General features: G+C 45.9%; 2 protein-coding genes across 2 annotated transcripts in view; both read left to right on the top strand.

The window, feature by feature from the left end:
• The window catches only part of LOC307212137 (uncharacterized protein), a 69,522-nt gene that overhangs the window by 32,924 nt on the left and 10,671 nt on the right, over positions 1 to 25,927 (top strand). Inside the window, exons 24-32 of the mRNA XM_079969147.1 lie at positions 2,346 to 4,109; positions 4,599 to 4,679; positions 7,087 to 7,173; positions 8,181 to 8,272; positions 9,129 to 9,214; positions 9,903 to 9,969; positions 10,617 to 10,774; positions 12,042 to 12,197; positions 13,743 to 18,970. Of these exons, the coding sequence (XP_079825273.1) occupies positions 2,346 to 4,109; positions 4,599 to 4,679; positions 7,087 to 7,173; positions 8,181 to 8,272; positions 9,129 to 9,214; positions 9,903 to 9,969; positions 10,617 to 10,774; positions 12,042 to 12,197; positions 13,743 to 13,981 (2,730 nt within the window). The 3' untranslated portion in view covers positions 13,982 to 18,970. The remainder of the gene's footprint in view (positions 1 to 2,345; positions 4,110 to 4,598; positions 4,680 to 7,086; positions 7,174 to 8,180; positions 8,273 to 9,128; positions 9,215 to 9,902; positions 9,970 to 10,616; positions 10,775 to 12,041; positions 12,198 to 13,742; positions 18,971 to 25,927) is intronic.
• Positions 19,311 to 25,927, top strand: part of SLC29A1 (solute carrier family 29 member 1 (Augustine blood group)) — an 83,990-nt gene continuing 77,373 nt past the window's right edge. Inside the window, exon 1 of the mRNA XM_079969303.1 lies at positions 19,311 to 19,465. The gene's annotated coding sequence lies outside the window, so the exon portion shown is untranslated. The remainder of the gene's footprint in view (positions 19,466 to 25,927) is intronic.

Below are 25,927 nucleotides of genomic sequence, written 5' to 3'. Positions count from 1 at the left end.
GACCCACATGACAAGACACACTCACTTTGGGTTGTCCCATGAACAAGAATTCAGAGTCTTGTGGTGATTTGGGGATGAGGTGAACTGAGAAGAGGAATACACCTATTTGCTAGCAAGCAAATCTTCGTAATCACTCACACATTAGCAATTGTGATTAAAAGGGCACGGTGAGAAGATAATTAGGGATTGAAGCAGATGGGTAGCTGCTATAATTGAAAGGCTGAGCCATGCTGTCCAAAACTAGTTTCTGGCGAGGTGCCTGAGCATAGAAGCTACAGTAGCTCCAACAACTTGTGAACTGGAGAGGAGGATTTCAGGACTGTAAAGTGTATTCATTTAGAAAGTCAGCTGCCAGTCATGAAGGGAAAGGAACACCAGCCTCTACGATGTACAGTAATAATTCCTGAATTAAACTTCTGACATCTCCTGCAGCTGTTGCAGGAAGGGGATTCCTGTTATACTGAGAGCTGATACCCCTGGTACATCATCCCCTGCTCTTTACTCTCTATACGTATGACTGTACAGCCATCTATTCCAGCAACAAAATCATCAAGTTTGCTGATGACACTACGGTGGTGGGGCTCATTTCAGGAGGGGATGAGTCCGCGTATCGGGACGAGGTGGAGCGGCTCTGTGTTTGGTGTGGAGAGAACAATCTGGCTCTTAATACAGCTAAGACCAAGGAATTGGTGATGGATTACAGGACAAAAAAGGCGGTCATTCAGCCCTTGTATATCAACGGGGAACGGGTGGAGAGGGTGGCGGAATTCAGGTTTTTGGGAGTGACTATCGATCAGGGCATGACTTGGAGCGCAAATACCACTGCTCTGGTGAAGAAGGCTCAGCAGAGAATTTATTTCCTCAGACTTTTAAAGAAGAACAATCTGAGTGAGAAACTGCTGGTGTCCTTCTACCGAGGCTCCATAGAGAGCATTCTCACATACTGTATTTGTGCTTGGTTCTCCAGTTGTACAGCTAGGGAGAAGAAGGTGCTCCAGAAGGTCATAACCACAGCCCAAAGGATTATTGGTCATCCTCTCCCATCTTTGGAAGAACTGTACGGTTCCCGTTGTCTTAGGAAAGCAAACAACATCCTGCAGGATGCATCTCACCCGGGATACAGTCTGTTTGCACTACTGCCTTCTGGCAGGAGATATAGAAACATCAAGTCAAGGACAAATAGACTGAAAAATAGTTTCTATCCAAGAGCTGTGGCCTTTTTGAATGCTGTAACTCGATAGTGTGACCTGGGAGTTTGATGGGTGTGGGTGTGGGTGTGGCTGGAATGTGGTTTGTTTGGTTGTTGTTGCTGTTTTGCTTTTGTTGTTTTTTTTTTTTTTTTTTTTTTTTTTTTAAGGGATGACATCCAATTTCGTTGCACTGTGCAATGTTGCACTTGTGTAATGACAATAAAGAATCTATCTATCTATCTATCTATCAAGGAGCTCATACAAACTTAAAGCATTATACTTTATAGACCCAGATCTTATAGGGGCCTTATACAGTCAGATCACTAATCTTTCAATTTCAGGATTGTCTGCTCTGAAAGGCAGTGGCTATTCCAGATTTCAGACTGGAGTTTTCTCAGATTTTTCTGAAGAGGCTGCAAAAGGAACCCAGAATCTTCTACATGCATTCTGCAAGCATGTGTTCTATGTATTGGCTGAGTCCCTGCCTAAGGGTTTATTTAAGCCCAGTTCTCTTCCTGCTGTGATAGCTTTCTATGTAGAGGAAAGGTTTCTTTGTTTTTTACAAGGAGCATTCATACATGCAATCTGCACCACACGCAGTCTGAAACCATACAGTGTAAGATTCTTCATTCACATTTCATTTGGCCCTGAGCTGGCCTCAACTGTAGCACAGCCCATAGCTGCTATCGTGGTACCCGCCCCGCCCCCCCCAATCATGCTGGCCTCTTCAGTTTCTACTGCAATATTTCATATTGAGTTCTGTAGCCTCTTTTCAGGCTGCATCATCTATCCTGAAGTAGAGTGGGGTGCATCTAGCAGCCTTGCAAGTTGGCAGTGTGCCCCTTCTGGAAAGCCCAGCAGAGTTGGGTCATCTCCAGTAGTAAGCTTGGAACCATGGTAAGCCAGAAGTTTTGTTGCCACTCCCTAGGATTGAACTAAAGTGATCCTAACATCCTGGAACCCGTTGTGGGCAGTCTACCTTAGTGTCTGCTACGATTAATGAACATGCATGCATGTATACTCGCTGAGTTGAAAGGAGCATGTGCTAGTGCATGTCAGTTTGCTGCTGTGCCATCCAAAATAGGTAGGTTTAGGCTCCAGTGACGTTGTGCAATTTGAAGAGTGCTCCTCATTGGGTCTTCCCTCTTTCTGCAGGTGAGCACCTATTTGCACGTGAAGGAGAAAGAGGGAGACAGAGATCCTGGCATGGTTTGTGCAAGCTCTACTATTCTGCAGCCTGCTAAGCAAACGCCTCCCGGAGCTCACTCTTCCCCATTTCCCAGTCCTGGGTGGGGCACCTCAGCCTTCCACACCTTGCCCAAGATCAGCTCCAGCTGCTTCTTAAGGAGCCTGAAGAGAAAAGGCAGAGTGGAGGCAGAAGATGCCCAGCTCCTTACCTTGCAAGGGATCATGGGAACCGAACCAAGCGACCTGCAGGCAGGGCAAGGGGAGAGGAGCAGTACTAGTAGCACCTGGCCCCCAAAGGGTAACAGGAGGGCACATGCCTTGCAGGCAGAGTGCCCAGCACCCTGCAGAGAGTTGACAGACTATGTAAAGAACCCATTGGCACGGGCTATTGACGCTGAATGTGACTCAGTTAGGGAAGTATCTGGATGTCACGTGTTCCCAAGAGAGAGCAGAGGTCTCAACAGCCCCCTGTCACTGGCAAAGCGGATGAGCAACACATGCCAGCATCTTTCTCTCGGTTCTGTCCTGAGCCTGGAGCTCCCCAAGGATCCCACAGTCCTAAGGAATATCCATGATACCATCAGAGTAGCAAAAGAGGGAGCATCAGGAAGGAAAGGAATAAGCCAGGTCTGCCAGGGAGCTCGGAGCAGCCCAGCTGGGGCAAAAGTGCAGGAGGTTGGTAGTAGCCTGCAAAAGAGGGTGCTCGGAGGGCAGTCAGCCATGCACCAGAGGCCCCTCAGGCCTGAAGATGCTCGTGACAAGCTTCCCCAGGGTAAGGGAGGCACATGGTTTGAAGAGGTGAGCATCAACCCAAGCTACAGCAGGCAGAAGGCCTGCTTTGTTGCTCTTAGGGGAGAAGACAGGCAGAGTCCAAATAGCCAGAGCAGTCCCAGTGACGACTTCCTGGATTTCAAGCAGAACCGGCTATCCCGCATTAGTGTCCTGCATGAGCAGATAGGTATAGAGTGGGACAGACTAGCTACCTCACTGGGTACAACTGGCAGCTCCAAGCAGGCGCAGGTAAAGGGTCCGGCTGACCACAAAGCCAGAGAAGCATCTCGGGTGAAGCTGAAGCCCTCATCTGCTAAGCACACGGGCAGCTCCGATGCAGTTTCCAGCATAGCCAGAGCTAAGAACCCTGCTGTGAATGGGGCAGAAGAGAAGGGAAGCTGCATGAGAACCTCTCCTTCGTTCCTCCACCTGGGGGTCAAATCTCCTGCCAAGCTGTCTGTATTTGAATGTGAACTAGGCACCCCAACACCCTCAGGGCTGGACCCTCTTGTCCCGGCTCCTGGAGGAAGCACGACTAAAGGGCCAAAGTTGCTGGAGGCTTGTCACCCTGCCCACGAGTTGTTTGAAGAGGAGGAAGAGGAGCTGCAGGCCATATGGAGCAATGTGGAGAAGCACAAGAAAAGCTCGGGAATCCACAACAGCCCTGCTGGAAAGGTGGATAAGATGCAAAGTCCAGACAGCTCTGGTGCAAGACTCCTCCTGGCAGCGGCAGACAATTTGTTGGTGGCTAAGTTCAAACTCCCTACCTCTGCCCAGCTGCTTCAGAGGTCTGAAGGAGAAAGAGGGACTAGTTGTGACAGTCCGAGTCGGTGCCGGGCACCCATGCCTTCTGGCCAGGAGCCCTCAGAAGGGGCAGTAGCTGCAGCTGTGAGGTCACTGCAGAGTACCTGCCCAGGGGCCCAGCAGAAGCTTCAGGCGGAGGGCAGAAGTACTGGCAAGGTCAGAACCATTGGTTTCTATGGGGCAGGGGTGGGGATTGTATGCCTGGAAACCAGGTGTTTACTGTTCTTTTCCTCAAGCCCCTGGATACTGCTGGCATTGATCTGCAATGTGTACTTAAGCAGTTTCTCATTGCACAATTATTAAAATGTGTATTTTTTTCCTATCAGGAACCAGCAACTCCGTATATGTGGAGTATTTTCTTATAAAGGAGATACAGATCCAGCTAATGAGATGCTTACCCTTGAGATGTTTACATCAGTACTGTTCCTGATTTGTCTGGGGGGGGGGGAGAGAGAGAGATCCCCAAACACTTTCCTAGCATGAGCCATACAATGTATGTCTTTTCCATGAATCAGTGACCGCTCAAAGCACACTTCTTCCTTTTTTGCTCTATTTTGGGGAATGTGGTGTTAAAATGCCTTCGTATTTGAAACACTGCTGCTTTCATTGTGGTTGCTTCATTCATTGTCGCCTGCCTCTTTCTAGAATCTTCCCAGTAAACTAGAGCTTCAGATGATGGAAGGAGCTTTGGAGAGAAAGCATCTGTTGCAGGCAGGAGGCAAGAAGGTACTGTCAGAGCTGTGTGGCATTATGTGAGGGGGGGGGTGTGAATATGGATGCCAGTGACTTGCCACCAAGAAACAACTTCATTGGTGGTCCAGTAACACTTCAACAGAGCCTAGCCCCGTACAGCAGAGCTTTCCAAACTTTTCATGTTGATGACACACTTTTTAGACATACATCGTTTTGTGACACAGTAATTCAGTTTTACCAGCAAGTCAGAGGTTGAACTAACCCCTTTCCAGCCCCAGGAGCAGCGCAGGGAGCATTCGCGTGACACATCTACACACTGCAGCTGACACACCAACGTGTCACAACACACAATTTGGAAAGCTCTGACTTATATCAACACACACAGAAACACACAGGTGGTAGGGGGGCCACTAGGGGCGCATTGGAAGATGGCTGACAATACCATCTCTCCGACCCACACGGGGTAATTAAGAGGTTGTTATGGGAGTAGGCAGCCTCCCTTGTTGCCCCAAGGAAATGGGGAACACTGCCCTTGCCTGCTGTGCCCATAAATCACCCCCTAATTCGAAAGAAGGGGGTGAGAGCACTAGGCAGAATGCCCCCGTGTGGACCTCGGCTCTCCTGGACACTGTCTCTGATCGCGCACTAGCTGCAGCAATTTGGAATAATTAATTACAAAAGAAGCAAATGCACATATTTCAAGTGAAGAAGGGGAGTGAAGTCTGCTAATTTAAGTGACCTCTGTGAAAGAAGACGACGAGTTGGAGAAACAGGAATATTTTATGATGAGGATACACCAAAGGCTGGGTATGTTGACAAAGGGACTGATTGGGGGGGGGAACCTTTTTTACTTTGCTTCTATGTGATTTACAAGAACCCCTCCTCATTAGAATCGTCGGTTGAACTGACCCAAGCAGGATGATTAAGGTCTGTGTGGAGATAAACTTTAACCAAAAGTATGCTTTATGGAGATCGAGAAGCAATAAGAGCTTTTGGAATGGCGCAGCAATTAATTCGGAGTCACCATCTTGCTAAAGGATTTATAGCCAGGAGGAGGAACGGACTTGTTTTCAGACTGCATTCCTGGTGAATCTCCTCAGAGGTTTTGAGAAAGGAGGCAGATTGGTGAAGATTAATGACGCTAAGACTGTTTTGATGTATGGAAGTGATGTTATATGGAAAACGTCTGGATATGGCTACTGGATAAAAATATATATATATCCACGCAGGGTTACAAACTGTTCTAACCAGCTTGTGGAGACTATCAGAGGTCACAAAGAGAAAGGAAAAATATATGAAAATAACAACAAGAGATGTGGAAAAACAATAAGAAAGGACTGGGATAGTACTGGGAACATCATAAGGTTAGATTTGTGGACGTTAAAATAGCAGCAAGAAGCAAGAAGTTGATTGGATCCCCTTCGGAACTTGAAATATGGGTACCCCCAACAAAAATTTAAAATTCGGCTGTGTAATTTGGAATTTATGTAATTTGGTTTGATTTGATGTGATTGGTCGGTTAATAAAAATAATAAAAAAAGAAACACACAGGTGGTTCAGGCATAACAGCAAACCAAGATTTGATCCTGATTTTCAGGGGAAGCATAAATAACAGTTTGCTGTGTGACAAACTAGCTATGGTTTGGTCCAAGCCAGGATCTGCACAAGACTTGGTGGCTGAACTCACGAAACTGAGGCTCCTTGCTGCTTATTCACATAATACCAAGCCATGGTTATGTCTAAACCCAGGGGTGGGGAAACCTCCAGTCTGTGGGCCTACAAGGCTGTTTCATGAAGCCATGCCCACCTGCTCTACACCTGAAGTCGGGTGTGGAGCAGGTAAAGGCAAAGCTTAGATGAAAGGCAGCTAGTTGCCCCTTTGCAGATTTTGTCTGCACAATTTGATTTCAAACCACACAGAGAAATACAGGCCACTTGACGCTATTGTGTCATCAAGTGATTGACAGGTGGATAGTCCCACCCACTGGGCAAATGTCACCTGTGATGGGGTGTGGATATAAGGATCTGGATTACTGGCCTGGCTTAAACCAGCACAATGTGGGTGGTGCAGAAGGCAAAGGGCCTTTCCAAATGACGGAAAACTTGTGGATTTTATTCTTATACTGTACTGCCAACTGTAGCTGCTGCAGACAGGAGGTGGAAACATAAGGTCCAGAGTAAGCTGGCCATATATCTGAAGGTGATGTTCATTTTTACTTTGCACTGAAGTTCATGTTCCCATGCTTTGAAGAGCTAGCAGGGTCTCTCAGGCAATGGTTGCCTATTTTGCCTCCAGGGGAAGGGAGGGGCCTTACTCTGGAGGCAAGCACAGGCAGATAGGGGCTTCATGCACATGAAACCATGTGAACAGGTCACCTTGTGAACCAACCTTAACTCTTCACTTACTTCAGATCTGATCTTTTCATTTCTCTTCTCCTAGGCAAATTGTCGTTCCTGGAACACATTCCACACAGTACTGATGAGACAAACTTTGTGTTTCTACCAGGACAAGAAAGACACCCTCAAGGTAATGGTAGGCAGTGAGATGCCCAAAGACAAATGGAGATAAGAAATGGGTATGAGTAAGGCCTGTGTCAAGGGACGCAAGTGGCGCTGTGGGTTAAACCACAGAGCCTAGGACCTGCCAATTAGAAGGTCGGTGGTTCAAATCCCCACAACGGGGTGAGCTCCTGTTGCTTGGTCCCTGCTCCTGCTAACCTAGCAGTTCAAAAGCATGTCAAAGTGCAAGTAGATAAATAGGTAAGATAAACGGCGTTTCCGTGTGCTGCTCTGGTTCGCCAGAAGCGGCTTAGTCATGCTGGCCACATGACCCAGAAGCTCTACGCCGGCTCCCTCAGCCAATAAAGCGAGATGAGCGTCGCAACCCCAGAGTTGGTCACAACTGGACCTAATGGTCAGGGGTCCCTTTACCTTTTTAAGCCCTGTGTCACATTTTCATATACCTCCAGCCAGTGCTTTTTTTCTTTAAAAAATGTTTAGGGGCACGGTTTTCTTACTCATAATGAAATACTGCCCCTCAATCAGGCCAAACTTAGATTCACAAAATGTTTAGGGGTATGCGTACCCCTGCATCTCCCCAGGAGGAAAAAGCACTGCCTTCAGCATTTTCATATCCTGTATAGTCCTTCCCCAACTGACATCTCCTGTGAATGTTTGGCATGCATAGATTGTCAAGCATCTACACTTTGCCGATTGCATTTATTTTTGTCTAAACCTTCAGTGCATTCTCTGCCAAAATAGAACTTGAAATTCTTGTAAAGACTAACTTACATCTAAAACTAAAATGAAGACTGTCCACAAATCACAGTAAAACCAAGTGGCAAATCTCAAAACCATCAGGCAGCGTTGGCAGAAGAAAAGCTCAACAAATTTAAAAGTTCAGTGTACCAGCACAGGCCGTCCCGAGTAACAATGGCCCACCCAAGAGAAGAGTGAAGTAGCTAGTAGGAGCCCACTTCAGAGTGGCTTTCTGATTCCAGGGACTTTTATCATTTGCCTTCTTTTGCACAACAGAGTTCTGTAGTGGCCTTGCCACTGAACCTCCGTGGAGCCGTTTGCACCCTAGAAACAGAGTATATCAAAAAGAACAACTGTTTCACACTACAGTGAGTAACCTCTGTTTCTTTTCCTTCACAAGATAATATAGGCAGCGCACATTAAGCTCTATGAAGAGGTAATAAATGCTAAATAATAATACTATTACAGGTTTTAAAAAGAAAATAAAGGTAACTCAGAACCGTAATACCTCAGGGACTGCATCTTCCCATAAGAATTGATCTGGATCCTGCAATCATCATCTGAGGCACTTCTTTGTGTGCCCTCTCCATGACAGGTCTGGAGGGTGGCAACACAGGAATGAGCCTTTTGTACGGTGACTCCCCATTTGTGGGATGCTCTCCCCAGGGAGGTTCGCCTGGAGCCTTCATTACAAATCTTTAGGTGCCAAGTGAAAACATTCTTCTCCCAGGCCTTTGACTAATTAATCAATATGTCAAAACAAAATAAAAAAATCCTTCCAGTAGCACCTTAAAGACCAACTAAGTTAGTTCTTGGTATGAGCTTTCGTGTGCATGCACACTTCTCCTTTTAAACTGGTGGGAGTGTTGTTTTGTTTGTTGTTAGGTATGTTTGTGTTTTTATATTGTAAGTGACCCAATGATCCTCAGATGAAGGATGGTAAGATAGATAGATGATAGGTAGGTAGATAGATAGATAGATAGATAGATAGATAGATAGATATCAATTGATCAATCTGGGAAAGAAAGACTTGAACATGCTGGGGTTCCATTGTGGGGACATGGATGAAATGCCAGCCCCTGAACAGCATAAATGGTGATTATAGAAATCTTTGTGGAGGGTGCCTGCTTCTAGCTCCTAGATTGCTAGGTATTTGAAGCTGGTGCTGGTTGTTGTATCTGTATCCCATCAAATTCCTTCAGCTGATTTCCTTGCATACCCCAGGTTGAAGGATGGCTCCAAGTACCTCCTTAGAGCTCCTACTGAGCCACTCATGCAGGAATGGATTACCAAATTGCAGCAGAACTCAGGTAAGACTGAAGTAATTATAAGGAAGAGACCGTGGGGGCATTGGAGGTCTAAGGGAAGGAAATATGGTTACCACTCAGGAACAAGAGGTAATTTGAGGCCTCCTGCAGACTACTCTGGTGGTCTACATGAGCGAGAGGCCCACATGGGCACTCTCGGTTTTCCCTCAAGTTCACTGCTGAGAGAAGCAGCAATGCCATGTCATGTTTTTGGTAACTGGTTTTATATTTGTGCCAGACTTTATATCTCCCACATTTCCCACTGTAATTGAGTCAGACCTGAGTTCAGAAGGGGGATTCATCTTTGACATACAGAAGGCCCATCGAGTGCTGGGACTTGCATGTGGGAGGCTGGAGCTCAGATTCCAGTTTAGCTACAAGGTTTTCTGCATAACAGTTGGCTCCTGGGCTCCATTCCTTTTGTGTAAAGAAGAAAAGTCTGTCCCGTAGGTTCTATGGGCTACTGTACACATTGCATTTTTTTAGGTGTACACCCCAGAAACAAGTGGACATGTGGCAAAACAGGTGAATGATATGTAGCTTTTAAAAGTCTGCTTATCGGAGAGACTACAACTCCCTATTGCAAGGCAGCAAGTATGTGGAACAGACCTATGCCTCAGCTTTGTTTGGGTGAAGAACACTCTTGATTTTCAAAAGCCATCTCTCTGTGTTTGCTTTTCTGTCCTCAAAGGCTTACCTGAAGTGGACTTTTTCCAGTCAGCTTCCCAGACTGCCCAAGAGACGACCTCTGCTGTTAGGTAACTACTATAAGCAAAGCTTGATCCAGATGTGTTTGCTGGGGGCAGGGGCTAGCTTTTAAAAAAGTTCTTCTCATAATGTTTGTCCTAATGAGGACTCCTGTCCAGTGGCAAGTAGATCTTCTCATAAATCATATGGTGCTATTTTGTCAAACTCAGCATATTAAACAAAAAAACAGGTTTGGGGATTTGTATGCATTCAAACCAAAATTCAAATTTTGGAACGCAAATTGGTATGTGTTCCTCTTTTTCTTCTCTCTCCCTTTTTAAGGGCAGCTTAAGATTTAGAAGTGCATGTAGGGCAATTTGAGCTGAGGCCATTAGTTATCCTGTTTAGGAGTGATCCCATTTGCCCCTTGCTGCTCTGCTCTAATTTCTGCCTTTATTAGTGATAGCAACTTCCTTGTGCTCCCCACCCCCCAACATGTTCACATCCCATTATTGTGCAATCTGCTGAATTTTCTCTGCTGCGTAGAAACCACTGGTACATCAAATTTCCCATTCAGATACTCTAAACCCAGGCTGTGATTATGGTGGCTTGTATTACCTTTGCTGCAACTAAATTTTACTCTAGCTTGGCATAGCCCTGCGCAACTAGGCATGTGAGACCAATTCTCTATTTTCTGCTGCTTCCATTTTTTTTCCAGTGTGATTCCTAGCCATGGAGTTCCGCACTTCCTTGGCCCTCATCAGTCTCTCATAGCCAAGAGCCAAGAGGCCATACTCTTACCCAGATCAAGTGTCAGGCTGCAGCTGCCTTACGAAAATCAGGATGACCTATTGGATTCAGCAGAATCACGGACAGGTGTGTGTGTGGGCTGTTCACAGTTTCTTGAGGGTTCTCTTTAAAGCAGGGATAAGGGACCTGTAGCCTTCCAGACTGAGCAGTCTCGTATGATTCTGCAACCAATTCGGGAGGGGGTTGCACTTACCTGAAGGATGTGGTTTGTGGATTAGAGCAACTCTTGGGTCCATTGCTGTCTATGGGGGCAAATGTAGCCTTGTGGTGCAGAATTATTTCTATCAGCTTCAGCTATCCATGTCCTGACATGAATAATTATCTAGCTTTAGTGGTCTGTGGCCTCATAACCTCCCAAGTGGATTCCTTTCATGCATTATATATGAGGCTGCCTTTCTAGATGGTCCAGAAACTGCAACTGCTGCAGAATTCAGCAGCCATACTGCCAATGGGTTCAGACAATCTGAACGCATTACAGCAGGTCTGGCTCCATGCACTGGCTTCTGATATATTTCTGGGCCTAATTCAAAGTGTTGGTCTTAACTTACAAATCCTTATGTAGCATCGACCCCAATACCTTTTCTCCATATGAGCCTACTCAGTCAGAGCTTAAGATACTCTTTCGAGTCCCTCCTCAGAGTGCCCCTGTTGGCAGAACTTGGATGGTGGCAACAAGAGAGAGGGCCTTCTCAGTGGTGGCCCTCCCCCCTTGTGTAATGCTCTCCCAAAAGAATCTTGCCTAGTGACTATGTTAAGATATTTACAGTATCAGGCACAGACTTTTATCTTCTGTCAGGTCTTTGAAATTCTCCTTGTTCTTTCTTTCTTTCTTTAGATTTCTTACCAGCCCTTCACTATGAAGTCCCAGGCAGGTTACAACAATTATTAAAAAACAATATTACAAACAGTAAAAACAGATGACCATCACGAACATAGAGTGGGTCCTAAAATACATTTTTCAGGTTTCAAAAGCCATGGCAAAGAAGAGCAGCACCTCACTGTTGCTGCTGGAATATTTCTAGCTATTGATGTTGGTTCTGGTTAAGACAGTCAGGGGAAAAGGGCTCCTTGATTTTATTGTGACCCCTTGTGATTTTGATGACTGTGCTGAATTTTTAAATGTGTAAATTATTGTTGTTGATTTTTTTTGTCCATTATTTTAAATCATCTTGAGACTTTGGTGTAATGTGGCAAGTTCAAATAAATAAATAAATAAGAAAGAAAGAAAGAAAGAAAGAAAGAAAGAAAGAAAGAAAGAAAGAAAGATAATAATGAATCCCTGGAGGTCTGCCTCTGTGTCACATCCTTAATTTCTTCCTTTCTCTCCTCTTAGAAGACAGCCAGAAATCTGCTGCCATTTATACCACAGATCACAGTCTGAAGCAGTGCTCTCCTACATCATCTACAAGGTCGCAGGAACCTTACATTTTTGAGGAAGAGGACTATGGGCTAGTGGCGAACAAGAGGCGATCATATTCCTTTACCTCAGGTACATACTGTATGACCTTGAAGAAGAATGGGTTACTAGTCAGGGTTGAGGCTACCTCTACCCCTCTGCCTGTTTGTACAGGGAAATCTGAGTTTGTTCATTTGCTCATGTTCGGCATTTGCTCAGTTTGGCCCTTTGCCAACTGACTTCTGTTCAAATGCAGCTGAAATCTCTCTGACTAAATCCAGTCTGTTGTGTACCCAGCATGATATCATTATGCTATTTTCAGTGCTTGGCTGCATTCATTCAAAGCACGGTTATTCTCAAAGGAACAAGTTCATTGCTTAATGTCGCCATTAGGTGTCAGCAACATGCTTTTGACTCAATGGCACATGTCTGAAGTTGAAGCTTGTTACCTTTGTAGGCTGTGCTGACACTACATATATGTAGCATATCCCTTCCCCCCCCCCCCCCCCCGCAAAGTGAAAGTAGTCGCATTTTAAAAGAAGAAGAAACAGCGATATTACAATTTTCCAAAAACAATTTATGGAGGGCCTGAATCGCATAAAATGCAGACCTTCAGAAACAATAAAGTATGCAAGCAACGGCCAGAAAGTAAACAGAGATGGTGTGTACTTAATCTTACAGGCCTTGGAATTGTACATCCTGGGAGTTACAACAGGAATGCCCCTTTTCTCTTGTCCCACCTAGTGTACTTTGGGGGGGGGGGGACAGACACCACAAAGAAAGGCCTCTCCCACAGCATGTAGAAAATGGGACAGTTTTGTATGGACAATAGAGTCTTCATCCCAAGCCATTTAGGGCTTGAAAGATAATGACCAGAACTGTGCATTGTACCTAAATATGTTGTGGGTGGAGGTAGGCGTTCCTTGGTGAGGGAAAAGCATATTTTGAACATACCCAGAGACAAGGTAGTCGTTTACTACTACTACTACTACCCACACAGGTGGCGTTGTGGGTAAAACCTCAGCGCCTAGGACTTGCCGATTGCATGGTCGGCGGTTCGAATCCCTGCGGCGGGGTGCGCTCCCGTCGTTCGGTCCCAGCGCCTGCCAACCTAGCAGTTCGAAAGCACCTCCGGGTGCAAGTAGATAAATAGGGACCGCTTACTAGTGGGAAGGTAAACGGCGTTCCGTGTGCTGCGCTGGCTCGCCAGATGCAGCTTGTCACACTGGCCACGTGACCCGGTAGTGTCTGCGGACAACGTTGGCTCCCGGCCTATAGAGTGAGATGAGTGCACAACCCTAGAGTCTGGCAAGACTGGCCCAAACGGACAGGGGTACCTTTACCTTTAGAGACAAGGTAGTCGTCTACTACTACTACTACTACTACTACATCATATGTTCCATGGCTGAGCCTTGGCACCAGAAAAGGTCTTGGGGCAGAAGCATAATAAGCCTCAGTTCAAACACTGCCCTGAATTCTCTTCTCCTCTCTTTACTTAAGAGATGGGATGAATGTGATACTCTGGAGTAAAACAACCATGTGTACCACAGACCGTTAACCAGCCTCTGGCACGGTCTGCTGCTTGTTTTCAGTTCATGGTGCTGCTGTGCAACCTTTACGCTCCATTCTTTTTTCCAGCTACGTACCAGAAGATCACACCTTTGTCGGTGTCCAAGGAACCCTTGGGCCTTGGCAGCAGCTACTCAGTCACTCTGTACATTGGAGAGCAGGTACCGACTCCTCCCAGGCCTCGCTGCCATTCCTTCATCGCCTCTCCTGGTGGCGCCCAAGAAACCTTGGGTGAGAGGAGCCAAGGCGCCTCGCCTCGCCAGAAGAACAAATCTGTCTTCAGAAAGTTCTTTGGGAAGAAGGACTGAGATGCCAGCTCATTCTCCTCGGCCCAGGAGTGGATTTGTGGCTGCATGCAAGCGCTTGAACCTTCCCAGGACTGGGCCCAATGGCTACCAGGACACACTGTTATGCTCCACCATTGCTTGACCTTTGCTCTCTCTCTTTTCCCAAGGAGGTCGGGTGAGAGAGGTGGGACTGGTAGGCTCTGCACAGTGAAACAATCCCTTATCCCTCAGCCCTCTATGCCATTTAACTCAACCCTGATAGGGGCAGCAACCCCAGGGAATAGCAGCTGAAAGGGTCAAAGGTCTTCAGGGAGAAAGAAAATTAAAGTTAAAAACCACCCCACCTCATTCATATTGTTGCAGGGTAGTATATTCCAACTACCATGGGCTTTTTCTCTACAAGCACAGAGCACAGCCTTTGTTTGACATACAAGCTAGTATAGGAAATCAGGTAATACATTCCCAGGCACATACATATTAATACTGTATTTGTATTCAAGGCAGGGGTTTGTGGAAGACTCATGTTGTTTCTCTTCCTTCCTAACAAATGTTTGCATGGCTCATGATGGGATCAAAAAAGGAAGCGCTTTCTCGGTACCAATTATCCTGACTATGTTATTTACGCAGGCATATAGGGTTGCCTTTTGTTTTTTTAACTTGACCTGGTGCCTTCACAGATATTAGCAGGGGATAATGTGTAATCTCCTGATTTCTGCAGGTCAAGCTGCTGTAAAATGCACATGTAAACACACACATACACACACACACGGAGGCCAGGCCAAGGATTATTCTGGATAGTCAGCAAACCTGAATCAGTCCTAAAGTCTGGAGCAGAGCCCAGAGCAGAAAAATTATTTCTTGGGCAAATTGGTACATTATTAATTTAGAATGGGCATGGATTAAGGTTTGTGGAGGCTTTTGGAACTAGGTTTTTTGTATGTGTTTTTTTTTGCACCTCAAAAAGAACAATTTCTGTACCTACCCTTTTTATGGTTCAGAAATAGAGGGTGAGTTCTCCACTGTGTGTGTGTGTGTGTGTGTGTGTGCGCGTGGGCACAAGAAACCTTAATGTTTGCTTTCTTTTCTCCTGCACGATGATGCCTAATGCAGCAGCAAATGTGACTTGTCAATTGTCAGTTGCATCTCCTCAAGAGACATTAACACCACATTAAAACACCAGTTGGCTGTCTGTGTGCCTTCCTTCAAAGTGTAATAGAGTTTACGGAGTTATTATTTAACTGTCTGTCAGTGAACCTGTTGCTGAATAACCCTGCTCTAAGGCTCCTTAGCACACTTGGCACTCCTTGTCCATTGAGCAATGCTGGCTGGGGCCGATGGGAGTGGTAGTCCAATGATATCTGGAAAACAACAGGTGGTTTGTCCCTTTAATGGTGGCGGGTTCTCAAATGGGAGGAAGTGAGGGAATTTATTATTTATACCCCAGCCACTGTGGGAAGCTCCCAACAGAATATTAAAAACACAATAAAACATCAAACATCATACTGAGGTCAAGCTCCGAGGGTCTTCTGTTGGTTCCCTCACTGCAAGAAGTGAGGTTACAGGGAACCAGGCAGAGGGTCTTCTCCGTAGTGGCACCCACCCTGTGGAACGCCCTCCCATCAGATGTCAAGGAAATAAACAACTATCTGACTTTTAGAAGACATCTGAAGGCAGCCCTGTATTAGGAAGTTTTTAATGTTGGACATTTTAGTATATTCTGATATGTGCTGTGAGCCACCCAGAGTGGATGGGGAAACCCAGCCAGATGGGCAGGGTATAAATACTACTACTACTACTACTACTACTACTACTGCTACTACTACTACTACTACTACTAATAATAATAATAATAGTAAATATCAAATGTGAGGAAGCCTTTAAGCAACCAGCAGTGGGCCGCACCTGTTTAATCGTCTCATGCTGTCAGTGACAACTTGTTCAGCCCACTCATAAGAGCAAAGTGTGGAATGGCAATCAGAGCTGCTGTTTAAGCTGAAATTGGCACTGGTTTCCTGGAGAGCTGGAAGCAGCTCCGCTCTAAAAGGCAGGGGCTTTTAATTATCTGTAACCATCTAATGAAGGCAGTTCAGCCTCTTAAGATCTGCAGGCAGAAATGTTTTCTTATATCTGAAAAGATGAAGTACAGTAGTGAGAGAGACAATATATGAATCTGAATATGCAGAATTGTGAACCTAGGAGTGCAGCATGAAAAACATGGAACACGTCTGCACTGCAGTTTTGTTGGCTATATTCTGGTCTGGTGCAGTTCTGACTTACAGCACCTATGCCTCGCTAGATGTTGCAGAAAGATGCATGTACAGTAATTGTAGTGAACACCCTCTTAAGGGTTGAAAAGCTGCTTTGTACAGGAGGGCGGTTAAGAACAGGGAAGTAGTGGGAAATGATGCAGTTAATTTTTTTGCCTGTTCATTATTTTTCTCCAGAATCACACCATGGCTTGTGTGTGTGTGTGTGTGTGTGTGTGTGAGAGAGAGAGAGAGAGAGAAAGAGAGAGAGAGACATGCATGGGAGCTAGGAGGTTCAAATATATGTTTGAAAACCCAGTTTGCCAGGGTTAGCAAAAGGCAGTTTGTTGCAAGAGGTGAGGGACAAGATCTGTCCATTTAAGCCAACCAGCCTGGCAATTTAATACTGATTTCAACATTGGCAGTGAGTCCGTGTCCTTGACTGCCCTTGGTGGCAGTAGGCCAGCTTAGAGGGTGCAGGGCAGGCTCTGTCCTCCAGTACCACTTGCCTGAGGCACCCACCTCACTCTTACCTAATGATAGGGCCGGCCTGTTTCAAACAACATCAATAGGCTGCAAGCTATACATGCCTGCATGGAAAATTCCAGAGGGATTAGGTGTGTGAGACTGTTGTAGCAAAAGCAGTCTCAGGACTACACATTTATGTGGCACATGTTTGGCCCCCCAGAGTTGTGCACTCCAGGAATGCATCAGTCTAGAAGTAGAGAACACACATGATGCATCACATATATAAAGTCTGGGATTCACTGCTAGTCTAACTAGTTAAAAAGCATTTCTGTTTACCAGAGCAAAGACAGATCTTTTCTTGAGACTCCGGAGTGCTCCTTCTAGTCATGGGTGAGAACTCTAGAGTGGTGGCTGCAGCATCATCATGGGCAGGACCCTAGTTCCATAGTATAGTTTTGCAGAGTCATCATTGTGTGGCCAGTCAGTGGCTTGTGTTAGGTTTATAGAATACTAACTTCCCAGCTCTCTTGTTACCATTGTATTGCTATCCATGCTGCTTTTGGGGATTTGGGGTGGCTTTTTAAAGGATTAGACAAATTCATGGAGGATAAGGCTCTCAGTAACTACTAAGCGTAATAGCTATGCTCTCTGGTCTGGTGCACTCTGGTCCTCCTTGCAGGTTTCCCCATCAGCATGTGGTTAGCTAGGGTGAGAACAGGATGTTGGCCTGGATTGGCCATTGACCTGATCCAGCAGGCACTTCTTTCTTTCTTTCTTTCTTTCTTTCTTTCTTTCTTTCTTTCTTTCTTTCTTTCAAAAATAGTATTTTTTTGTTAATTTTCCAAATCTTAACAAGCGAATACAGTGACAAGTAACTTGGTGGTTGTCCCACTTAGAGAGTACAAGGTGCATCAAAGGGGTATGAAAGTTTGTGCAAAAGGACAGACCATGGCAAATCATAATGGCTTCAATCTACTAAGTCTTTCCAAAGTCCTCTGTTTGATTGAGGTGGTCTCCATATCTGGCCATCCCACTGCTTCTGTGTGAGGTGAATGGTTGCCAAGCTGCATAGAGGGATAATGGGTCTGATTTCCCCTTAGCATGTATTTGACGTGTCATTTTCCTCTGTTAGCACCACTGTCCAAACATAAGTATACCAAGAGTCAACAGCTAATCCATCTGCAGAACGCAAACACCTGGCAAATTCTAAACACGCCACCACTATCGGAGCTATCAGCAATTCTTTATAACATAAAAGCTGGTTGGCTTCTTCTGTTATCCCTAACAGCACTAATGAAGTTGACGTGGTCATGCTTTGTGTTTTACATTAATTCCATTTCCGCAAATACACTGATCCAAAAGGTGTGCGCATTCTGACAGTGCCACTAGAGGTGCGGAAATGTAGTAACACCGCAGCCGCTTCTTATGTTCTTACAGTTTAATTTTGGCCCAGGGCCTGCTTAGCAAGTGATGGTGCATATAGGCTAGGAGTCACCAAACATTTGGAGCCTGATGGCAAATTTGCAGGCACCACACACCCATCTCATCCTGTTTCCTTGGCTACAACAGAATGCTTCTTTCAAGCCTAATTTCAGCAAGTGGAGGGAAACTGATGGACGCCAAGAAAAGGCAGGTACTGTACTGATAACCCCTAATGTAAAGCCTCTGAACCAAGTCTACATGGCTGTCCATAGTGTTGATTAACCTTGGAAACAAAGGGAGCCTGGCTCAATGCTCAAGCACATGTTTCACATGCAGAAGGTACCAAGCCCACCCCGTGCCTCACATCTCCAGTAAAAGATTAAGGAGCAGGTGAGGTGAAGGAACTGGAGCCTGATACCCTTGAGAGCTGCCATTGGTCCAAGGATGAACAAACAGGCCTATACCTTTCCTTCTCTGCTGGCAGCCCTCCTAGTTTTTTGCATTAAGGATATAGGAGATTCCAGGTGAGATTCTGGCACCTCTCTTTTGAAATTCAATTGTGCTCACACCTCTTCCCTTCAGAAGCAGGGCCTCCTGCATCAGGATTTCCAGAGTGTAAGAGAGGGCAAGAGGCTACAAGCTATCTGCACCCAAACAGGAAATGAAGGTCATGAGATGGCAAGAGGAGACTGCACTTTGTTAACACTTTGCTGCTAGGGTTTCTCCTGCTCCATTGATTCAGGCTGCCTCAACCTATGCTGCTCCCCATTCAGCATCGGAGTCTCTGTTGAAGCCACTGCGTTCCAATGTGCAGAGCTGGCTTCAACTAAAACAGGCCCTTGGTCCAGCTCTAGCCTGATATCGTCCACTCCAGGTGTGGAGATCCTTTAGTCATCCTGATGTTACCGAACTACAACTGCTGTGTTTATTCTGCGTGGAAGGGAAACCATTTTTAAAAGTGTGTGGCAACATTTATCTATAAGGAGATACAGGAAAGCTTCACCTATTGCATTTCTGCCTGCAATACAGAGCTGTCATCAACGCCTAGGATGCCCTGCCCTAGGGTGGGGGAGGCACTATGCACCTGCTCAAGGGCACTGCCTTGATTACTGATTCACACGTGCCAGAGCAGAGTCCTGCTTTCAAATAAAAGCCTCAGATCGAAGAAGGGTTCGCCAAGGGCGCCAGAGGATAAAAGCAAGCGCCGGGCGCGCTAGGACCTGGGGATACTCAGCAGGCGCCCGAGCAGAAAAGTCTCGCCGGGACGAGCGAGCGAGCGAGCAGTCTGGTGGAAGGCGGCGAGTTTTCCGCGGGAGAGGCGGAGAAAGCGCTGGAGCCGGCGGCGAGGTGGCCGAGCCCTGGGCAACATGTAAGCGTGCGCGGTGGTGCCTCGGGGCTCCAGCTTGTGCTTCCTGCTTGCGTTTGGTTGAGCCGAGTTCCCTGCAGAGGGAACCTACAGGTTGTAAACACCCGGGGGTGGGGGGAGAGAAAGAAGCCGAGGCGGGCGCCCTTCGTCCGGGGCTGGGGTAAGAGTCGTCCGCAGGGCTACCCGCTTCTCCCCGAGGGGCTCATTTCTGAACTGCGTCTGGGGGTGGGGGCGCCCTTTTTCCGGCTCCGACGCGCAAGGACGGATCTCGTGGGCGCACAGCCGCTGCTTCCAAAGTGGAGCCTGGGCGCACGCCTGCTTGGCCGCGTCTGTCCCGGCACATGTCGTTCTTCTGAAAAGCAAGTCGGGCCGAGTGCTTTGGCGAGTGTGCTCGGAGGCACAGTTCCTCAGCAGCATGGAGAGGAGATTAGCTCGCCCTTTACGCCGTGTTCTCGATCGCGGTGGATTTCCTACCCTTGTCACAGCTTCGGGAACTCAACGATCCCCGTTCATTGCTAGATGTGCACATCCAGGGAGAAATAAATCTCTTATGTTAGCTGGTGCAAGGTGCGCGTGCCCTCCAAAGTGTAATGGTGCGAAATCGCCCAGAGGGCATAAAGCGTCTGCTAAATTTTTAACTGGATTTGGCTGCAGAAAGCTTAGAAATTGCCCTTTGAAGCCTCCCAAAGATAAACTAGCTGATGCTCAGGAAGCTATCGGTTGACCTGATGCCGTTTGCTTGCCCGTTTGATGCAGCAGCAATAGTGCTTGATTTTACCCCTTGGGTTGGGTGGAGTGGAATAAAACGGAGCTCCAGATACAATTGTGGTGTTCGGCGTAGCATGTCTGTGGCAGGGAACCAGAGAGCTTGCCTGGAAGTTGCATGTAAGTTGTTGACTGTGCTTCCTCCCTCAGGCTTTAATGCTGACTAAGTAATAGAACTTTGCCACTAATGTCTAGGCTAGGTTGCTTCTTTTTCTTTTTAAAGCCTGGAGGCGTGCCTAATGTTTGCTTTATCTTAGTCTAAACAAGGTTAAGAGTGTTGGGATATTCCATCAAGCAGGTGCAGAGCAGGCATCGGTCATCGGTTTGCTGTGTCCTTGGTGCTAAGTCTCCAGGGCTGGCTATGTGTACAGATCTCCAGGTTTTCAAGGTCACAGCTTTGAATACAAATCTGTGAAACACACGGCCATTTCTGTTGCACGCTAGCAGAGTGTCTTCATCCATTCTAATCCCCCCACCCCAATTTCCTTCTGTTGTTCTCTTTCCCCACTAGCCAGAGCTGTCCTAGGTCAACTGTGTTGGCATCTCAATGATGGAGCTGTGCCAGGTTTGGCCAATCGGCACAGGTGTTCAGAAGGGTTCCCAGGTTGCAATCCAGAGGTTGTGTAGATGATTTGTACTGTTTTTACAGGAGCAAAAGAGGAATCCGTTGTGGTTTCCCTTCTTCTGTTGCTCTCCTGATGCCTTTTGCCCACATGTTTCTGAACACCATTGCTGGAAACCACGGGATGGGAGAGCGCTGTTTCCATCAGGTCCTTCTCATAGGCACTTGGTGGTCCACTGTGAAACCAGGATGCTGGACTGGGTGGGCCACTGGCCTGATCCAGCAGGACTCTTATGTTCATATTCTTCTTCCACAAAGTTGGCAAGGTTTCCTTTTGCCCACATGCCCCTCTTGCTCTAAAAACTGTGTCTTCCCTTTGCATTTGACACCATTTTAAACAGAAGGGGTCTGTCACCATCACACTGAGCTCAGCTCAGAGTTCAATATGTAAATACATGTGGGTCGCCAGTGGTAACAAGGCAAAGGGAACTGCAGTTGCCGATGTACTGTGTGACCTTGGGAGGTGACTGATGCTCTTTGCTGAAATTTCCCTCCTTGCACCACCAGGGAGGCTACTGCCTTGCTGTGCAGGCTATGAGGCTCTGTTCAGGAGATGCAGAAGGTTGATTGCTCTTAGGCATCCCATTCCTCCTGAGCTTCCTGCCCTTCCAACTGCTATGCAGCTAATGTTGTGGGAGACCTGCCATCCCCCCAAGCTTAAGCTTGATTTCCGACAGCTGTGAAACAAATGATTGGCGGGGACAAGAACCATGAGAACAATCTTTTGTGCGAACGATGGCTGTTTTCACACATGCAGTTTAAAGTGGCCAAAATGCCCATTTGCAGGACAAATGCCTTTCCTGTTTTTCTCTTCTGCATGAAGAGTAACGTGAAGCATGAGCTTCTCTCATTCTCTTTTAAGCATCATGTGTGAGATGCTGCTTATTTAACTATATAGACAGATATAGCTTAATACCGTGTGTACAATTGGATTCAAAGTTTCTGAATTAGCTGGGAGAAATATACCGGTAGGTGGTTTTGCTGCATTTTGGTAGGTTGTGATGATTTGCTCAAGTGTGGAAGACCAGATTACCACTAAAAGATGAAGGCTCCTTTATCTCAAGCAGATTCCAGGGCACTAGTCTTGAATCCTGCGGTCAATGCATAAGCAGGAAATTCCACTTTATGGGTGGCTTTTGGAGCAAGGCATCACTGAACGGGTGAATTTGTACAAGGATACGCAGTCCTTCAGAGCCTCTCATGCACTGGGGCTCAGGCACAGTTGCTGTGCTCATGCAATCGTCATGGTAACGTACAGCTGTAATCTGCCCCCCCCCCCTCTGCAAGTCCTTCCTCTATGAGCTTATTCTAGCCTGGATAAAATAGCTTTTAGCATGAATACCGCAGCAAGACAGTTCCTTGTGCTTCCAGCCCTGATCGGCTGATGATTGTGCTGGACAGCACCAGACATCTGTGGAGAAGTTAATGTTTCTTTATTGTCTAAAGCCAAATACCAAATACTGCAAATGCTGTCGCTTTGGTAGTTGTGAAAAGATCAAGCTGTCTTAATTCTCACTCTTTTAGCTACTGTTTTGCTCTGTGAGGTGTGTTTTTTTAAAAACACATACACAGGTAATTTCTTGCACAGCTTTTCAGATATCCATCCACTGATGTTTTCTCCAAAGGGGTGCAGCAATAATAATACATGCTTTTGACCAATCAAACCACTTTGCAAGAGCCTTGTAGGGTAGGCTAGTATTAGTGTTTCCATTTTGCAGATTCCCAGCTGACTTTGGCTGAGGGTGGATTGCTGTGAGTGCAGTTAAGAAGTGAATAGAGGACTGCTTGCTGATGGCTCAAACTCTTAAGTCACCGGATCCTAATTAGGTTTGGCCAGAGATGTGGATGTGATTGGATACTGCAGGCTAGCTGTCACCTTACTTCCCAAAATAGGTGGTAAATTCTAAGGCCAAACATACCTCTTAGGGCAATCTCAATTTCTATCCAAAGGAAAAGACATGCTGGTGGAAATTTAGGCAGGGCTTTGAGGCCTACCCATCATGGCTTCTCTGCTGGTATCAGTGGCATACTGGAAAAGGGATGAAGCACCACCGCTTATATCAAAGTAGGGGTGTTGATATCCTATGCTGGAGCACTACTTGCCAATCAAACCTGTAAGTTATTCCTGAGAGAGGAATCCATTACATGAGCTAAGCAAGGGGAAGGAGCAGGTTACATTGGCATGCAGGGCTAAGGATTAAGCTGTGGCTTCTGTTTTGAAAACTTTTGACCAACCAAAATGGCACAGAATCGTGAGCAAGCTTTCAAGTCCACCAGAACGTGTCATCAGGCTGAATGTTAAGCCAAGTGCGTATGTGTGTGATTTAGAGAGAGAGAGAGAGAGAGAGAGAGAGAGAGAGAGAGAGAGAAGTTGACTTGGTATTGAAGCCATAATGCCTGCATTAGTCAAAAGTTTGTTTTTGTTGCATAGTCTTAGAAGAGGCCTGGGAACCTGACATGGGGAATTGCCTGCACTTCAGAATTTACTACTGCACACTGTTTAACTTTTACCCTTTCTTTCAGCTCTTGCTTTTCTTAACACGTCCAACAGTTTCTTATCAGCCTTATCCCCTTTTTGCTTTGCTAATCTGTCCCTGAAGTTCTTCTCTGTTTAATTCTCCCCATGCATCTTTCAGTGTAATTTCACTATCCTAGTAGCTTTCTGCTTTAACGTTCTTACCACATCAGTGCATCCATAACTCTCAGAACTGCCTTCAGGCATGTGACTCAGCGTGATTTTTGGCTGCTCAATCAGCTGCTATTTGAACTAGTCAAGTGATCCTTCCTTGAGGGGAGATCCCTACAGCTGAGGGTGAACAATTCCTGCCTGAGGAGAACACTACACGGCAATTAACATCTCTTCCGAATTTAAAACTCTATCAAGGAGCATGACAAATAATTATAACCTAACACTGGAAAAAGTTTTGCTGTTTTGCGAGTTGTGAGAGAGATTTCTGCTGTTCCCATTTTACAGAACTCTGGCTGAGGAATCATCCAGTGAACTCAGGCCTGGGCTGGGATTGGAATTCAAAGAATTTACTCACAAGGCCACAAAGAATTATTGTCATGGGCCTGCAGTTATGTCAAAAGGGTCTATAGCTCTCACCCCATGCTCTTCAGAAAGAAAATGCCATCTCTAGAAATCCCTCCCACCAAAGGTTTTTCAGGGGCTTATATTGTTTTCTTTTCAGTGCCAAGCGCAAGACATTTTAAAATACATTCTTTCTGCCTTTTAAAGTTCAGATGTTAACTTGCACTATTTGAAAAAGGGTTTTATTTATATTCAAGTGAAATTCAGCAACAAATGTCAACGCAAGGTAAATAGAAAAGAAAGAGAGATGTAAAAACAATTCAAAAACGCAAAGTTCCCAGGGAACAGGCACAGTGCCTTATTCATCATATTGTCTACACTGGTGTGAATAACATTTAAACCAACTTCTGCAATATCTGTTCTCTTATTGCTGTATGGCTGATTATTTAGCTTTTGTATTTTTGAAAACCGTGTCTAAAGAAAAAGAAATCCACCCAAGGAAACATTTTGGCAATGATACATAGAACAGCAGCAGAAATGGAAAGTGCAGAGGCCAAAGCTGGCATAAAAGCAGTTATAAAATAAATGTTTGTCCCAGTCACATTTCTCTAAAAGTGGTTGCTTTTTCTTTACTCTTTTAAGGGTCCAGTCTTCAAGTTATGTCTGCTGCAGAAGGTATGCTTCAGTCAATGGGAATACTTGGGAGATAAACTTGATTCATAATTTCTTTCTTAAAATGCTTGCCAGGACCTAAAATTACCAGCCAGTAGCAAAATCACATGCCCTGATTCTCTCTCCCTGGATCTGCTCTTTAAAATCCTATAGCTGTGACCCCATATGGACAGACCCCATAGCCCAGCTTTGGTTATCTACATTCTGGTAACCTCTAGGCTGAATAACTTTGATGAATTATATGTGGAGCTATCTTTGACAACGGTTTGGAAACTACAGCTAGTGAAGAATAAGTGACCAGATTGCTGACTGGATGTACATAACGCCAATACTGGCCCAACTGCATTGGCTGCCAATTAGTTTCTAGGCTCAATTCAAGGTGCTGGTTTTGATAAAAAGCCACTGGAGTGGGGTAGCATGTGTCTTTGTTATGCTATTCCAGGATGGACACTTTTTGTTGTTGTTGTTTAGTCATTTAGTCGTGTCTGACTCTTCGTGACCCCATTGACCAGAGCACGCCAGGCGCTCCTGTCTTCCACTGCCTCCTGCAGTTTGGTCAAACTCATGCTGGTAGCTTTGAGAACACTGTCCAACTATCTTGCCCTCTGTTGACCCCTTCTCCTTGTGCCCTCCATCTTTCTCAACATCAGGGTCTTTTCCAGGGAGTCTTCTCTTCTCATGAGGTGGCCAAAGTATTGGAGCCTCAGCTTCACGATCTTTCCTTCCAGTGAGCACTCAGGGCTGATTTCCTTAAGAATGGAGAGGTTTGATCTTCTTGCAGTCCATGGGACTCTCAAGAGTCTCCTCCAGCACCATAATTCAAAAGCATCAATTCTTCGGCTATCAGCCTTCTTTATGGTCCAGCTCTCACTTCCATGCATCACTACTGGGAAAACCATAGCTTTAACCATACAGACCTTTGCCAGCAAGGTGATGTCTCTGCTTTTTAAGATGCTGTCTAGGTTTGTCATCGCTTTTCTTCCAAGAAGCAGGTGTCTTTTAATTTCATGACTGCTGTCACCATCTGCAGTGATCATGGAGCCCAAGAAAGTAAAATCTCTTGGACACTTTTAGTTAACAAATTTCTTCTATTTTCTGATATGTTTTTAATTTGGTAGTGTATGGTTCCCTCCCCTCCAAAAAAGTAAGTTACTTTGAGACAAACTTTTTTTTTTGTAGTAAACAGATAAATGCAATAAATAACAATGCTGACACAGTTGACGCCGATGTGGAAAGTACAGGCATATGGGCACTTCCCTGCGTATTTCCTCTGATAGGCCTTGCTCGCAGTTTCTCCTTGTGTGGGAGGACAAATCTGCTAAGTCATGCAAAAGGGAAATACAATGCTGTCACGTGCTGCTCCCGGGGCCATGCC

This window comes from Podarcis cretensis (genome assembly GCF_951804945.1).
Source record: "Podarcis cretensis genome assembly, chromosome: 3".
Lineage (NCBI taxonomy): Eukaryota > Metazoa > Chordata > Lepidosauria > Squamata > Lacertidae > Podarcis > Podarcis cretensis.
This window is presented reverse-complemented; position numbering and strand designations above follow the sequence as displayed.